The sequence below is a fragment of the Vipera ursinii genome (assembly GCF_947247035.1).
Source record: "Vipera ursinii genome assembly, chromosome: 1".
NCBI lineage: Eukaryota > Metazoa > Chordata > Lepidosauria > Squamata > Viperidae > Vipera > Vipera ursinii.
The window spans coordinates 355,036,855-355,053,957 of record NC_139512.1 but is presented as its reverse complement, the minus strand read 5'-3'; the positions used below and the strand labels follow the sequence as shown (position 1 = coordinate 355,053,957).

The 17,103-nt window shown below is 47.4% G+C and overlaps 1 protein-coding gene across 1 annotated transcript in view; it reads right to left on the bottom strand.

Annotated features, from left to right (window-relative positions):
* Positions 1 to 17,103, bottom strand: part of TEX14 (testis expressed 14, intercellular bridge forming factor) — a gene marked incomplete at its 5' end in the record, with an annotated part of 93,311 nt that overhangs the window by 62,785 nt on the left and 13,423 nt on the right. Inside the window, 9 exons of the mRNA XM_083379664.1 lie at positions 1 to 134; positions 1,431 to 1,609; positions 3,483 to 3,606; positions 4,064 to 4,177; positions 4,510 to 4,640; positions 6,534 to 6,615; positions 7,241 to 7,377; positions 10,356 to 10,521; positions 12,773 to 12,887. The exon at positions 1 to 134 is cut by the window's left edge and continues 18 nt beyond it. Coding sequence (XP_083235790.1) covers positions 1 to 134; positions 1,431 to 1,609; positions 3,483 to 3,606; positions 4,064 to 4,177; positions 4,510 to 4,640; positions 6,534 to 6,615; positions 7,241 to 7,377; positions 10,356 to 10,521; positions 12,773 to 12,887 — 1,182 coding nt within the window. The remainder of the gene's footprint in view (positions 135 to 1,430; positions 1,610 to 3,482; positions 3,607 to 4,063; positions 4,178 to 4,509; positions 4,641 to 6,533; positions 6,616 to 7,240; positions 7,378 to 10,355; positions 10,522 to 12,772; positions 12,888 to 17,103) is intronic.

The following is a 17,103-nucleotide window of genomic DNA, read 5'->3' as shown; positions in this document are numbered from 1 at the left end:
TGACGGCACAAAAGCTGTAGATGTCCGACTTCAAAGTCGCCGTCCGGTCAAGGATGACTTCCGGGGCGCACCACTTGTAGAGCTGGGGAGGGATTGGCACCCGGGTCAGGTCGCTGTGCTCCCCTCCGTCTTTGCTGTCGACAAGGGAAGAGGCTCAGGGTTGGGGAAGGACAGGTGCCCCCCCCTCCCTCTGGGCAGCCAACGGTCCTTTGGAGACCTCTCGCATCCTGGAGGGCGGGGGGGGGCGGAGGGGGTGAGCAGATGGTGGTGTGAGTGAAAGACCTTGGGAAACCGAGCTGAGAGACGAGGCCAAGGGACCGTTCAGGTAAGAGACAGCCAGGCCCTCAGCTGCATAACAGACAGAGGGAAAGAGACTTGAGAAGGCACCCTCCATGGTTGCTCAGGATGCCAAAGGGGCGGTGGGAGATTCCTGCTTTCAGACTTACAAGAGTTTGGTGGGCGCCACGCTGGGCGAACCACACCGGAATCGCAACTGGATCAGCTAACTCTAGTTTATTGCAAAGCTACCTGGTCAGAATCTGGGAGAGGAGAAAGGAGGAGAGGGGAGGGAAAAGGAGAGAAGAGGAGAGAGGAGTGGAAAGGAGAGGGGAGGGGAGAGGGGAAGGAGAGTGAATAGAGGGGAGGAGAGAGGAGAGTGGAAAGGAAAGAAGGGGAGAGGTGGGGGATAAGAGTACAGGAGGGGAGAGAGGAAATGAGAGGGGAAAGGGGAGGAGAGGAGAGGGGAAAAGAGAAGGGAGGGAATAGAGGAGGAGGAGAGGGGAGAGTGGGAAAAAAGGAGAGGAGGGGGAGAAGGGAGAGGGGAGGGGAGGGGAGAGGAGAGGAAATGAGAGGAGAGAGCAGAGGGGAGGAGAAGAAAGGGGAAAGAGGAAAGGGAAATTGAAAGAGGATAGAAAAGGGGAGGGGAGGGGAAGGAGAGAGAAGGGAGGAGAGAGGAGAGGGAAAAGGAGATGGGAAGGGGAAATTGAAAGAGGAGAGAAAAGGAAAGGGGAGGGGAGGGAAAAGTAGATGAGGGGAGGGGGAGGAGAGGGAAATTAAAAGAGAAAAGGGGAGGGGAGGGGAAAGGGGAGGGGAGGGGAGGAGAGAGGAGATGGAAAAGGAGATGGGAGGGGGAAATTGAAAGAGGAGAGAAAAGGAAAGGGGAGGGGAGGGAAAAGTAGATGAGGGGAGGGGGAGGAGAGGGAAATTGAAAGAGAAAAGGGGAGGGGAGAGGAAAGGGGAGGGGAGGGGAGGAGAGAGAAGGGAGGAGAGAGGAGAGGGAAAAGGAGATGGGAAGGGGAAATTGAAAGAGGAGAGAAAAGGAAAGGGGAGGGGAGGGGAGGGAAAAGTAGATGAGGGGAAGGGGTAAGGAGAGGGAAATTGAAAGAGGAGAGAAAAGGGGAGGGGAGGGGGAAGGAGGGGAGGGGGTTTACCTTTCAATCATGTGCTCAAGGTTGGTCAGCTTTGCTTCCCCCGTGAGAACAATCACCACGGCGTAGGAGCTGACGGTCCGGTGGATGAACCCGCGCAGGTGGAGGTATCGGAGGGCGTCGCTCACCTGGATCAGCAGGTGCACAATCGTTTCCATGTGCAACACCGGGAACTCCGAGCGCTACAGCAGCCGAAGGAAAAGGGAGGGAGGGAGGGAGGGAGGGGGGGAGGGAAAGAAAGGAAACGTTGCCTCCAAGACTTTGAAACACCTCCCCCCACCTCAGAAACTCCGGAGAGGGGGGCAGGGAAGGAGACAGCGCAGTTACACAGCAAAAAGAAATTAATCTAAAACATTTTGTCTTTTGTAGTGTTTTATTTACACAGTTTTACCTTTTCAACACGGTCAGCCATCCGGCGTTACCCTGTGGTTAAAATGGGTGGCCGGTAAATTTAATAAATAATGACGGTAATACAGGCCGTCCTCGAGTTACGAGTGTAATGGAGCCTGCACATTCCATTCGTAACTCCAAAACTCGTGAAGTGAATCTCGGTCGGATCCGGGTGTCAAGAGGCCTTTTCCAGGCCGCTGCCGCCCGGATTCCGCGGCCATCTAGAGGCTCGTTTCTGAGCAGCAGCCTGGAGGAAGCCTCCAACGCCACGATCCAGCCTCCGGAGGCACGCGGAAGCGTCCCCCGGCTTCAGTTCCGTTCTCGCTTGCAGAGAACAGAGGCCTAAAGTACCAGGAGATCACACAAGATCGGTAGCGCGAGATCTCGCCTCACTGATCTCACGGATCTTGCCTTACTCTAGGCCTTCACTCTCAGCAAACGCACCGAAGGCCTGGAGCAGCCGAGAAAGGGAAGGATCTCGATCTTCGCAAGGCGAGTACCGAAGGCCTGGTGCCTGGGGAGACTCGGGGCGGGGGTGGGGAGGGAGGGCATAACCCGGGTGAGTGTTGCAGTGCCTCTGCAGTCGCTCGGAGGAAGGGCGAAGGGCTGCCGTGGTGCCACAACATTCGTCATTTCGGGACTTGCTCGTAAGCACTAGGGGGCGCTCGTCGCGTAACCTGGAACGAGCGTGAAGTGAAGGCTCGCAACTCGGGGACGGCCTGTAATAAAAACACCCATCTGAGGGACTCTCCTCTGCAGAGAGGATCGGTCTGCAGTGTCTAATGTGGGAAGGAGACGGTGCTGCCCTTCCGCTCACCGAATTCCCCAGCCAACATGCTCTACCGTGAGTGGATGTCAACTCCCAGAATTCTCCAGCCAGCATAGCTGGCTCAGGAATTCTGGGAGTTGAAGTCCATAGGTCTTAAAGGGACCCTAGTTTTCCTCCCCGGTCTGGGTACAGGCAGAAGCAGCAGACCTTTAAAATCTGGGCCCTGTCGTTTACCACACCGGCCTACCTTGCAAGGTTGTTCAAGGACAGACAAGAGGGAGAGAAGGGGAGAAAGGGAAGGAGGGAGAGGAGGAGTGAAAGAGAGGGAGAGGGGAGAGAGGAAAGGAGAGGGGGAGAGAGGGAGAGAGACAGGGAGGGGGAAAGACGGGGAGAGAGGGAGAGAGAGGGACAGATGGTAGAGAGAGGGAGGGCAAGGGGGAGAGAGAGGAGGAAGAAAAAGAAAGAGATGGAGGGAGAGGGAAAGGGAGGGGGAGAGAGAGGGAGAGAGGGAAAGAAAGGGAGGAGAGGGATAGAGAGAGAGGGAGGGAGAGGGGAAGGGAAAGGGGGAGAGAGGGAAGGAGGAAGAGGGAGGGAGAGGGGGAGGGAAAGGGGGAGAGGGGGAGGGAAATAAAGAGGGAGAGGGGGAGGGAGAGAGGGGGAGGGAGAGGAAGAGAGGGAAAGGGAGACAGGGAGGGGGAAAGACAGGGAGAGGGAGAGAGAGGGACGGATGGGTAGAGGGAGGGAGGGGGAGAGGAGGAAGAAGAAAAAGTGGGAAAGGGAGGGAGAGGGGGAGAGGGAGGGGGAGGGGGAGAGACAGGGAGGGGGAGCATTTGCAGCCCAGGAGCCTCCAAAGGCAGAAAGAAATGAGAGCTCTTCGGAAGACACAAACTCGATACCCTCTCGTGAAGGATGCTGTAGAGGGATCCAAAGTTCACCCTCTCGAACACCAGCCGGGTCTTCTCCAAGTCGCTGGACAGACAGACCGCCATCAGCAGCAGCAAGTGAGGGTGGTGGAGCTGGCTGCAACGCAGGAGAGAGGACCGCATTTGCAGAGGACCCACCACCGGAAGGGGAACAACCCACGTCCACTTCGGGCCCTGCAAACCCCACACCCTGAATGCACAATACTTATTTTCTATTTATTGCTAACCCTACGATATCTTACAGTATATCTACGGTAACATTGAGATCTAGCGCCATTTTGAGAGGGGCGGACTTCCTCTCCCAGAATCCCCCAGCCAGCCTGCTTTAAGAGGGGTGGACTTCCTGTCCCAGAATCCCCCAGCTAGCCTGCTTTAAGAGGGGTGGACTTCCTGTCCCAGAATCCCCCAGCCAGCCTGCTTTAAGAGGGGTGGGCTTCCTCTCCCAGAATCCCCCAGCCGGCCTGCTATAAGAGGGGTGGACTTTACACACACAAACACACAAGATGAGGGGCTACACCTACACACACACACACACACACACACAGAGCGCACACCTGCTGTACTCCTGCTCGGCCAAGAGGAGGTCGGAGAGCCGCAGTCTGCTGCAATGCTGGTGAGGCTGGACATTCAGCTCCTTCACTGTGACGCGGCTGCCTCCCCACATCAGGCTGTGGGGAGAAAAGGGGGGGGAAGAGGGAGAGGGGGGGTCAGTTTGCCCACCCAGTCACCGGCCCCACAGGTGCTGGGGATGCCTTGCAGGAGGGGAAAGCGGCAGAGTGGGCTAAGAGGAAAGAAACTGGGTTAGATTAGGGTGGGGTAGCGCAACGACAACCCTGCGAGGTAGGGAGGTTAAAACTGGACAGTGAGCGGAGGCCGGGCCTTGCCGGGCACAGGCCAGCCCGGCGGAGGAAGGCAGCAAGTCCTCGCCTGGCGACGGGGCCAGGGCCAAAGTCTGCTCCGGAGGTCAGGGGACCCCCCCACCGTCCTTCGGGACACTTACTTGGTCATCTTCATGTAGGGCCCGGTGGAGAAGGAGCATGTGGGCTCGTCATCGGCCTGGACCACTTCTCTCTCCGCGATGATGGGGAGGGAAGCCAGGTAACCAAGCTGCCTCTTGCTGGTGAGGAAAAACTGGAGGGAGGGAGGGAGGGAGGGAGAGAGGGAGGGAGGGAAGGAAGGAAGGAAGGAAAAAGAGAGGGAGAAAGGGAAGGAGGAAATGAAAGAAGCGAGTGGAAAAAGGGAAGGAAAGGGGAAAGGGGAAGGGAAAGGAAAGGGAAAGAAAAAAGGAGAGAGGATAAAAGAGGGAAAAAGAAGAAGGAAGGAAGGATAAAAGAGGGAGGGAAGGAAAGGAAAAAATGAAAGAACGAATGAAACAAAGAGGGAGGAGATTGGAGGAAGGTAGGAAGGAGAGTGAGGGATGAAAGGAAGGAAACAAATGGAGAAAGGAAGAAACAGGGAAGGAAAGAGAGGGAGAAAAGTGGGGAAGGAAAGGAGGAATGAGAAAGTGATAGAAGAGGAAGAGGAAGAAAGAAAGAAAGAAAGAAAGAAAGAAAGAAAGAAAGAAAGAAAGAAAGAAAGAAAGAAAGAAAGAGAAAGAAAGAAAGAAAAATGAGGGAAGGAGGGAGGAAGGAAAAAGGGAGGGAGGGAGGAAGGAAAGCAAAGAGGGAAGGAAGGAAGATTTGAGACAAACTGGAAGTAGCATCCAGCATCCAGAGATGGGTTTTAACAGCACTCAAAAGTCCCAAGAGTTTCATATGGAGGAATATGAATACCGTATTTTCTGGCGTATAAGACGACTTTTTAACCCATGAAAATCTTCTCAAAAGTCAGGGGTCGTCTTATATATACACCGGGTGCTGAAACTTTAGAGACAGGGCTGGCTGGAAAACCTGGAGCGGATCTCCCATTTGGTCTGCGCAGGGAAAGCGGGACCAATTGGAGAAGAAGCTGCAGTCTGTGATTTTTTACAGGCTGGGGTCTGGGCGTCTTTCCTTCTAAAGTTGAAGAGCAGCTGCAGTATATCCCAACTTGAAAGGCAGGTGGGGAATGCAGCAGCCAGAGCAGCTGCTTAGCTCTAAGGACACATTTGACTCAGGAACTGGGCAGGCTGGCTGGAAAACCTGGAGCGGATCTCCCATTTGGTCTGCGCAGGGAAAGCTTTAGAGTGAATTAGGAAAAGTTTAATCCACTTGCACTGTTTTATGTTTACATGTTTGATGACAAACAGCCTTATGTTTATAAGTGACAGTTTTCCTACCAAGTACCTGCATGTCATAAGCGCTTGAATTAAAATTACCGTATTAAAATCAAATCTGATGTTGTTTAATTTTTATTTGGTGTGCGTTGGAAGAGGGGTAGTCTTATACGGCGAGTATAGCCCAAACCCTATAATTTAACAGGAAATGTAGGGGGTCGTCTTATACGCCCAGTCGTCTTATACGCCGGAAAATACGGTATCTATACAGGAAGTCCACAACTTAGCACCACAATTGGGACCAAAACCTCCGTCACAAACCAAGTCACTAAGAGAGTTGCACATGATTTTATGATCCTTTTTGCCGCAGTCATTGTTTTCATTGAGCGCATTTTAGTTTTTAAAATGATTTTCTCAGGAGCCACCCAGAGTTGTCCTAAAGGCACATGGCTATATACTGTAAAATGTTATAAATAAATAAAAAAATAGGAAGACATTTCAGCGGTCACCACAAGAACATCTGACCTGTTACCAGATAGCCTCTCTTCGAAGACCACCACCAAAAAAAAAAAAAAACCCTAAAAAAATTTGCCGCTTCACATCATGTGGCAGTCTGTTCCACTGGCTAACAGCTTGTAATTTCAGATTATTTCTCTTTTGAGAGCCACCCAATCCCCACTTCTTTGGACTTTCACAGCCACCCATCATCTTGGGCGGTCTCCTCAGAACCCGCATGGGACACCTGACCCCGTGTGTTTGTGTCTTGTGCGTACACACTCTGGGCGAACGGAGCTTCCAGGCTGTCGGCAATCTTAAACCTGACATCTTACCTTCCCGAAACCAAAACTGAAGATGCTTTGCGACATGCTGCTCGCACGTTTCATGAATCTCCCTAAAGGGCTGTCAGCGGCCCTGAAGCATAAGATGGAGAAATTTTTAAGGGGGATTTTGGGAAATGAGATGGAGCAGCAACAAACGAGACGAGTTTTGTGTTTCCCTAGCAAAATAAATATTTTTTTAAAATAGAGAAACATATACTTATTTTCTATTTGTTACTAACGATATCTTTATATCTATGCTAACGTCTGTCTAGAGCCATCTTAAGATGGGTGGACTTACACTCCCAGAATCCCCCAGCCAGCGTGCTTTAAGAAGGGTGGGCTTCCACTCCCAGAATCCCCCAGCCAGCGTGCTTTAAGAGGGGAGGACTTCCACTCCCACAATCCCCCAGCCAGCCTGCTGTAAGAGGGGTGGGCTTCCACTCCCAGAATCCCCCAGCCAGCCTGCTTTTAGAGGGGAGGGCTTCCACTCCCAGAATCCCCCAGCCAGCCATTCTTTAAGAGGGGAGGACTTCCACTCCCAGAATCCCCCAGCCAGCGATGCTTTAAGATGGCTGGACTTTCACTCCCAGAATCCCCTAGCCAGCATAAGCATTCTCCCCGCCAGAGAAGCAGGAAGGCAGGGCTTGGAAATCTCCGCCACCAAGGACTGCTGGCTTATTATGGGATAGCGAAACCACAGACTTCCTTCGACTTACCCTTGGGTAAACCCCCCAAATTTGGAGGGGCTGTGGACCAAGGCCCTGGGCGAGTCCACTTTTCTCAATAAATCCAAGGGCTGATTCTGCAGGACGACTTGCATGTGAGTGATGCAGCGCTGGATAAATTCGAGCATCTGAAATCAAGCCCGCAGCCCAACAGGTAAAGCTATGGGTCCCTTGCAAAGCCGAAAAGGGTTTTGCTCAGAAAGAGAGACAGGAGGGAAGGACCACTTTTAGAAACACAGAAAGGGGGGGTGTAAAAAAAATGCTCTGTGGGCTGGTTGTTTTTTTTTAAATAAAGCAAGGTTATCCAAGCTTGGTAACTTTACGGTTTGTGGACTTCAACTCCCAGAATTCTGTTGAACTCCCAGAAATGTGGAACAGCTTGCCACCAGAAGTTGTGAATGCTCCAACGTTGGAGGTTTTCAAGAAGAGACTGGACAGCCATCTTGTCTGAAATGGTATAGGGCAGGGGTAGGCAACCTCGGCTCTTTTATGACTCATGGAGTTCAACTCCCAGAATTCCTGAGTCAGCTGACTCAGGAATTCTGGGAGTTGAAGTCCATGAGTCATAAAAGAGCCGAGGTTGCCTACCCCTAGTATAGAATCTCCTGCTTGAGCAGAGGGTTAGACTAGAAGACCTCTAAGGTCCCTTCCCAGCTCTATACTCTGTATTCAAGATGTACAGTGATTAATATTTATATGTTATTTATATGTAAGGGTATAGGTTTATACATATGTTGTATATAGCGTGTTTAAATGTGTGTTGTGTATGTGTACACTTTGAGAGCAAGCAACTAAATTTCATTTTTAATGTCTGTTAGGGTGCCCACAGTAAAAAAAATGACAATAAAGCTTATCTATCTATCTAGGTTAGGACGCTGAGCTTGTCGATCAGAAGGTCGGCAGTTTAGCGGGTCGAATCCCGAGTGCCGCGTAGCAGAGTGAGCGCCTGTTACTCGTCCCAGCTTCTGCCCACCTAGCAGTTCGAAGGCACGTAAAAATGCAAGTAGAAAAATAGGGACCACTACGGTGGGAAGGTAACAGCGTTCCGTGCGCCTTTGGCATCTAGTCATGCTGGCCACATGACCACGGAGACGTCCTAGGACAAGCGCTGGCTCTTCGGCTTTGAAATGGAGATGAGCACCGGCCCCTAGAGTCGGAAACAACTAGCACGCATGTGCGGGGGAACCTTTACCTTTACCTCTATCTATCTATCTATCTATCTATCTATCTATCTATCTATCTATCTATCTATCCATCCATCCATCCATCCATCCATTCATCTATCTATCTATCCATCCATCCACCTTCCTATATCTGTGTCTATCTCTCTCTGTATCAATCTATCTGTCTATCTATAATTTGTCTGTCTATCATCTCTCTATCACTATCTCTACCTACCTACCTACATCCATCCATTCATTTACATCTCTCTCTTTCTATCCATCCATCTTCCTACACACACACACACTTCTGACTGAATTCTGGGAATTGAAGTCCACAAATCTTAAAGTTGCCAAGAGTGGACACCCTTGCTTTAATGATTTTTTTTCAGCTTCATTACAAAAAAAGAAAAGTCGAGGCGATCAAACTATCCATGAGGCTGGGCTGTTTCAAGGCCAGTTTGGGGAGAGGAGGATGGTTTTGGGGATATAAAAATCCAAGTTTCAGGGTGCATTTTTTTTAGTTCCACAGTGCCAGCAAAGCACCCCATTTAGCACTCAGAAAAACTTAACATTTAATTAATTTTTCTTTTGAGATTAGTATTTAGGTTAAAAAGCAGAACCTGTTCAGGTAGCCCTCGACTTACGTCCACAATCGGGAGCAGAATTTTGATTGCTGAGCCCAGGCAGTTACTAAGCGAGTTACACCCAACTGTACGACCTATTTATTTTTTTGCCACAGTTAAACAAATCTCTGCAGTTGTTAAGTGAATCACATGGTCTTTAAGTGAATCCAGCTTCTCCCATGGACTTTGCCTGATGGAAACAGGCTGGGAAATTGCAAGCGGAGATCACGTGACCCCTGCACGCTATGACCGTCATAAATACATGCCAGTTGCCAAGCGCCCAAATTTTAAGCGTGTCAATGTGGAGACACTGCAATGGTCGTAAGTGCGAGCAGTCATTTTTTCCAGTGCTGTTGTAACTTTTAACAGTCAATAAATGAATAGTTGTAAGCCGAGGACTACCTATATTTTGTGATTTCTCCCCCCCCCCCCCGCTCCCCTCTGGTGTTTATGACCTCAAGAAGCATCTTCTTTCTAGGACTGAGAAAATGCTTCCAAATTCCCCAGCTGGGTTCATGCTTAAACAAGATTCGAACTCATGGCTTCATAGTCTGGCACCTTTCACAAAACAGCCTCCCTCAAGGTTAATACCTGGTTAACAGAATACCAAGGTTAACAGAAGGCTGTTAAAGATCAGCAAATGGGGTGAGAAATGCGGAGAAATGGCAAATATTTCATCCTATTTGGAATAAGGGCCAGGTTTTTCTCACTCGCCACTCGCCCATGACTTTCTGGATCTATTATCTGCGACAAGAAAAAAATCCAACTTGAGCGGTGTTATTTTATCTTTAGATTCAAAGCACTTGGGGTGCCGTCGATTAGCTGGAAGAGTTCCCAGAGCACCTAAATCAGGGGTCTTCCAACTTGGCCCTTTTATGACTTGTGGACTTCAACTCCCAGAATTCCTCAGCTAGGCACGCTGGCTGAGGAATTTTGGAAGTCCACAAGTCATTAAAAGGGCCATGTTTGAAGACCCCCCCAGCTTGTGGACTTCAAGTCCCAGAATTCCTCAGCCAGGCACGTTGGCTGAGGAATTCTGGGAATTGAAGTCCACAAGTCATAAAAGGGCCGAGTTTGAAGACCCCTGGCCTAAATGATCCATTAAAAACGGATGGTTCTGTCGTGTCGGGTGGCATAGCACAAAAGGAAAAAAGGATGACGAGGGAGGAGGAAAACAAAGCTACCCAAATATCTACCTTCTCATTTTCTAACTTAGAATCTCGAACCACCACACCCGACTGGGTCTCCGTGTTGCCTCAGGTCCTCCCAAATGCGACAGCTGAAAACACACACAAGCTTCACGCCCGCAAAGTGACACACCTGCGCACTGCTTTCCTTCCCTGCCGTCATAGCCCAGCTTTGTGGGGTCCTCCCATCCTTGTCGTGGAGTCGCAGATCCCCGCCTGCGTCGAGCAGTTTGCTAAGGATGAACTGGCTTCCCGAGAAGGCCGCGGCGTGGACAGGGGTGCTCCCATCGTAACAACGGCTGAAATAACAACCGCAACAATCAAGCCGTGGCTTCCCATGTGGTTGTACGACTTCCTCCAACTCTCTAAAGCAGGAGTCTTCAAACTTGGCCCTTTTAGGACTTGTGGACTTCAACTCCCAGAATTCCTCAGCCAGCATTGCTGGCTGAGGAATTCTGGGAGTTGGTCCACAAGTCCTAAAAGGGCCGTGTTTGAAGGCCCCTGCTCTAAAGCATATTATTTTAGAGACACTCTTCGGACTGACGACCACAATTTGAGGCCCAAGCTTCCATTGCTAAGCAAGACTGTTGCTAGGTGAATTTTTGCCCCATTTTATGAGGTTTTTTCTCCACCTTTGTTAAATGAATCACTCCAACTGTTAAGTGAGTCACATGGTTAAGTGAATCTGGCTCCCCTTTGACTTGGCTTGTCAGAAGGTCACAAAAGGGGATCACATGATTCCCCCCCCCCGGGATACCGTGACTGTCGTAAATATGAGTCAGTTGCCAAGCGTCCAAATTTCGATCACCTGACCCCAGTAGGGACGATGCAACAGTCGTAAGTGTGGAAAACGGTCACGTGTCGCTTTTCCCCCCCACTTGTAAGTTGGAACAGTGATTAAATGAATGGTTGTAAGTTGAGGACTTCCTCTATTCAATTCCTGGTCAGGTCTGACCAGAAATGAAACGCGAGAGTCGGCTAACAAAATTGTAACACAAAATCGTAACCCACAACAGAGGTTTTCTGAGAGGAAATTGAAATTAACTTAAGATTTCTTTTTGAAAATAAGAAGCATGATACTTCTTGGAAAATGTTCTTTGTAGTACACTTAAGAATTTGCTAAGTACACCCAGATGCAAGCAGGATCACACCCCTGCCACCGAAGTTGCCTTCAAAAGCCACAACATGAAAGGAAAACGGAGGAAGGATGGAAGAAGGGAGGGGGGAGCCCTACATGACTCTTTTATCAATTTCTTTTGCAAAACAACTTAGATAGCACGATCGATTGGTCTTGAAAAGCATTATGTTCTTCATAAGACACTTACAACTTTCTAACACCCGGCCCCCCGATGTTAGAGAGATTATCTCTGTCCGCTAAGATCCCCTTGCAAAGTCGCAATATGAAAGGAAAAGGGAGGAATGAGGAAAGAGGGGGGGAGAAAAGCAGTCCTTATGTAGGGCTGAAATAAATAAAAAATAAATAACATAAAATAAAAATACAATAACATAATAAATTAAAAAATACAATAACATAATAAAATAAAGATAAAATAAAGATAAATATTAAAACAAAATAAAAATAAATAATAACATGTAAAATAACATGAAAAATAAATATATAATAAAATAAAACATAGTAAAATAAAATGAGTAAAATAAAAAATAAAATATATAACATATAATAAAATAAAATACATAATAAAATAAAACATGGTAAAATAATAAAATAAAATAGAATAATATAATAAAATAAAACGTGTAGTAAAGTAATAAAACGAGTAAAATAAAACAAAGTAAAATATATAATAAAATAAATATTAACATAATAAAATAAAACTTAACAAAATAAAATAAAAAGTGGAAGCATGCTCAGGGGGGGAAGTTAACCAGGGTGGGTGAGTTTTATTATGGGTTTTTATTATGTGGTGGATTTTGAAATGTCGTAAGCCACATGTAACTGTTTATTTGTGAGTTGGGCAGCCTTATAAATGTGCTTAATAAAGCACAATAAATCAATAAATCTATTAATAAATCAATAAAAGGGTAAAGGTAGTCCTCGACGTATGACCACAATTCAGCCTAAAATTTCCCTTAGAGACAGCTGTTAAGTGAAACACTTAAGTTAGTAGCCTGGTTGTTAAGTGAATCCGATTTCCCCATTGACTTTGCTTGTCAGATGGTCGCAAAACGGGATCACATGATCCCCAGGACAGTGTGACCGTCATAAATATGAACCCGCTGCCAAGCATGTGAATTTTGATCACGTGACCACAGGGAGGCTACAAAGGTCGCAACTGTGAAAACTAGTCGCAAGTCGCTTTTTCCCCCAGTGCCATTGTAACCTCAAACGGTCAGTAAATGAACCGTTGTAAGTCCAGGACTGCCTATACTGCAAATTCTCCTTCAGAGATGGCCTGCTCTGCCCCAGCAGAGGAGCAAAGAGTGGATTTTTCCTCATATTTTCCTCAGAAAATCAAAATAATTTTGTTCAAAAAGCCATTTTTTTTAACCTGAATCCCGATTCTCACCCAACTGATGTCTCATACTTACTGGTTTGGGTCTGACCCATAATCTAAGAGAATGTCCACCAGTTTTCCCAGTCCGAGCAAGGCAGCTGTGAAGAGCGGACTTTGTCCTAAGGAGTTGACCGACTGGATGGAGATTCCTACAAAATGAGAGGAGAAAAAAAAAACATTTATTTTATGAATGCATTCAATTTTATGCTGCCCATCTTCTCGAGGCGGGAACTTCGTGTCAGGAGTCTTGCTAGGGAAATACAGAATACCATACAGACTAACAGAGTGAGGAGGGATCTTAGAGGTCTTCTAGTCTAACCCCCTGCAGAAGCAAGGAAACATATACCATTTTCATCAAGATTTTCTTTGGACGTCAGCTCCCATCATCCACTGCCCGCCCAGCCATTCATGTCTCTCCCTGATTGGAACACGGACTGAAGTACACAGGTTAGTCCTCGACGTACGACAACTTGCTTAGTGACCATTCAAAGTTCCGACAGACACCACCAAAAATGTACTTATGATCCGGATTCAAAATTCCAACGGCCAGCATCCCTTTCTGCAGTCTCATGATTTCATTTGGGGTGTTCAGCATCTAGGCCATCCTGAGGTCACAGGAATATGATTTATTATGTTTTTGACATATTTTTAACCTATTATACATATCAGCCAGTTTGACCTAGCCTTGGGTAAGAAACCAGGCTAGAAAGCCGAAGACCCTGAGTTCTAGTCCTGCCTCAGGCATGAAAGCCAGCTGGGTGATCATTAGGAGACAGTGAATTCTAGTTCCACCTTAAGCATGAAAGTTAGCTGAGTGTCTTTGAGCCAGTCACCAGGAGACTGTGAGTTCTAGTCCCGCCTAAGGAGTCCTTCGGAAGAGGGGCGGTATACAAATCCAAATAATAATAATAATAATAATAATAATAATAATAATAATAATAATAATAATAATAATAATTAAAGCCAGCTAGGTGCCTTTGGGCCAATCTTCACGAGACTGTGAATTCTAGTCCCGCCTTAAGCATGAAAGTTAGCTGGATGATTTCAGTGAGTTCTAGTCCGCTTCAGGCATGAAAGCCAGCTGAGTGACTTTGAGCCAGTCACCAGGAGACTGTGAGTTCTAGTCCCACCTTAAGCGCCTCCCCTATGGAATCAACTGCCAACGGAACTCCGGACTGCCCCCAACCTTCGTTCATTTCGCCGGGACCTAAAAACCTGGCTCTTTGAGCTATCAGGTCTGGACTGAGGGGTTTAATGCTTTTAAATTGTGATTTAATTTTTGTGGCTAGACTTAATTTAATTTATTTTAATTTATTTTAATTTTATATTGGATTGTTTTTAAATTTTGCCTTGTAAACCGCCCTGAGTCGTTTGGGAATAGGGCGGTATATAAACCAAATAAATAAATAAATAAAAGCTGGCTGGGTGACTTCAGTGAATTCTAGTCCACCTCAGGCACAAAAGCCAGCTGGCTGCCTTTGGGCCAATCATCAGGAGACTGTGAAATCTAGTCCCGCCTTAAGCATGAAAGTTAGCTGGGTGATTTCAGTGAGTTCTAGTCCGCCTCAGGGACTAAATTCAGATGAGTGACTTTGAGCCAGTCACCAGGAAACTGTGAATTCTAGTCTCGCCTCAGGCACGAAAACAAGCTGGGTGCCTTTGGGCCAATCTTCAGGAGACTGAATTCTAGTCCCATCTTAAGCATGAAAGTTAGTTGAGTGATTTTAGTCAGTTCTAGTCTGCCTCAGGCATGAAAGCCAGCTGAGTAACTTTGAGCCAGTCACCAGGAGACAGTGAGTTCTAGTCTGGCCTTAGGCATGAAAGCCAGTCACTCTCAGTCCAACCCATGTCATAAGGTCATTGTTGTAAGAAAAAAGGAGGAAGAATGCTGGATAATGTTCACCAGCTTGAATTATTTGTTAAAAAATTAAACGTGGAATACACACAAACAAATAAGAGAACAGGGTCCCCTTCTTTCCCAAATCAAAAACACTATTTGGTCAAAGATTGGTATCTGTCAGGAGCAAAGTACCAGGTCCAGAAGTGAAGGTGTAAATCAAGGGTAGGCAACCTTGGCTCTTTTATGACTTGTGGACTTCAACTCCCAGAATTCCTGAGCCAGTATGGCTCAGCTTGGAAACCTCTTCTTTTCCCCTCAGGAATTCTGGGAGTTGAAGTCCACGTGTCGTAAAAGAGCCAAGGTTGCCTACCCCTGGCCTAATTAAACTGATTTGCTCCTATGCATAGGAATCTTCTCTACTAATAGTTAGCACCTGGTTAGAGTTAGGTAAGGGTTAGCGGAATTCAAGGGAATTGAACCAAGTTTACTTGTGGCCATGCAAGGATTCTAGGCTTATTGCTCTTTTGATTCCAACAGGTTGTGCTTCTCCTCCATTCTCTTATTTAGGGAGGGAGACAGAAGCACACTCAAATCCTTTGCTACATTTCACACTCCTCCATTTGGTGGGATCGATTCACCAAACTTGTGTAAAAGATGTGGGTTGCCACACTTCCTGCCCATCCTAGCTTTTCCCTTCCATAATCTGAAATGTTTTTTCTTGAAATCCTATACATTCGGTTTCAGAAAAGTCCTTTCCGAGCAGGATGGTCTCTCTTATGTATTATGAACAAAAGGAAGGGGGGGGGAAATCAACTGCAACAGCCAAGGAATTGAATATTTGTCTTCTGGAGTGTGTCTTTGTCAGGGGTGTGTGTGTGTGTGTGTGTGTGTGTTTGGATAATTTAATAAATGAAACAGACTGAAGCCTCCAGGAATGGAAATGAACTTAGTTCATCCGTTGCAATGAAGTAAGCCAAATAACAGGAGGAAAGGAATCAAGAAACCAGGCACAAAATTGGGAAATAGAAAATTAGCTTAGATGGACAGAATCGGCATGGGGGAGAAATAATAAACTGCTCTGTGGATTAAATAATTTACTATTAAGAGAAATGATTCAGAAGTCAGCAAGCTGAACACACTGCAAGGATGACAAAGATCGCAAATCTAACCATACTTGAAACTCAGCATTCTGTGAATACAACATGCTGAACCAAATTTATTACCATCCTGAGATTTATTGTTGTTTATAAATGACTCCTTCCTCATCCTATTCTCCCTATAGCCCTGTGAGGTGAGTTAAGCTGAGAGACAAGAACTGGCCCCAAAGTGACCCAGCTGGCTTTCATAGCTAAGGCGGAACTAGAACTCACAGTCTCCTGGTGATTGGCCCAAAAGTAAACCAGCTGTCTTTCATGCCTAAGGTGGCAACAGAACTCACAGACAGCTGATTGGCTCAAAGTCACCCAGTCAGCTTTCACGCCTAAGGCAGGACTACAACTCTCAGTCTCCTGCTGACTGGCCGAAAAATCACCAGTCAGCTTTAACGGCTATAGTTGAACTAGAACTCTTTTATCTCCTGCAAATCACCCCTGCTATGATTACTCATGATCGTTTTCTAAACGGATAAACTATCACAAATAATCACTTGCTTACAAAATGACGAAATTTAAAGATTTTTTATAATTTACTCCACTTAAATAAAAGGCGTGGGGAAGCGAGCGAACCACTCAGACTGCGTCCTCTCCCTCCAACCTCTTCGCAATGAAGAGGCGGAACGGTCATCAATGGCAGACGGCAGCTACGCGAAGTAGCGCCGCCTGCCAGCTTCGCGCTCAGGAGAGAACACTACACCTCCTCCTCGTGGCTCGCTCAGCCGATCACTTTCGAGTGCATTTCTCTAGTTAGATACTATAGAAATGATCCCTGAAAGTATAGTCTTAACGGATCCTTCCGCGACTCCACGGCCTCACCCGCAGCCACCCCTCTTCAGGTCACAGCGACCGCCTCCCTAACTGCAAACACGGTTTCGCGGTCTTCGTTCCTTCAACAGCCGGTAATACAAACTTCGAACAACCCGATAAATTTCTTTACAAAACCACTGTTCCGAAGCATATATTGTGATCAAAACGAGAGGTCCCATAAGCCCCCTGGTTTTAGATTTGCATCCGGGAACGGAACAACCAATCACGCGCCACCTGGAGGAGGAGGCGCTACTTTACGCGGGGGCTCAGAGATACACGTCCGGAAAAGGCGGGTCCTGCAAGACGTCACTCTCTTGATAGGACCTTGTTAACTACTTCACTGCCAAAAGACTGCAGGTGACAGAGAATTCCTTTCAAATGAGAGCTGAGTCTGTTTCCTTACATAAAAGAAGCTGCTATCTGACTTCCGGTGGCGGCGCGATTGTAGCCTGGGTTGCTCCCAGCTGTTTAGCGTCTCTGCTCGGGATTTTTGGAGCAGAGCCAGGCGTTTGCGACCACCCCTGCCAGAAGGAAAGACCCTGGAATAAAAAGGAGCAGGCAGAG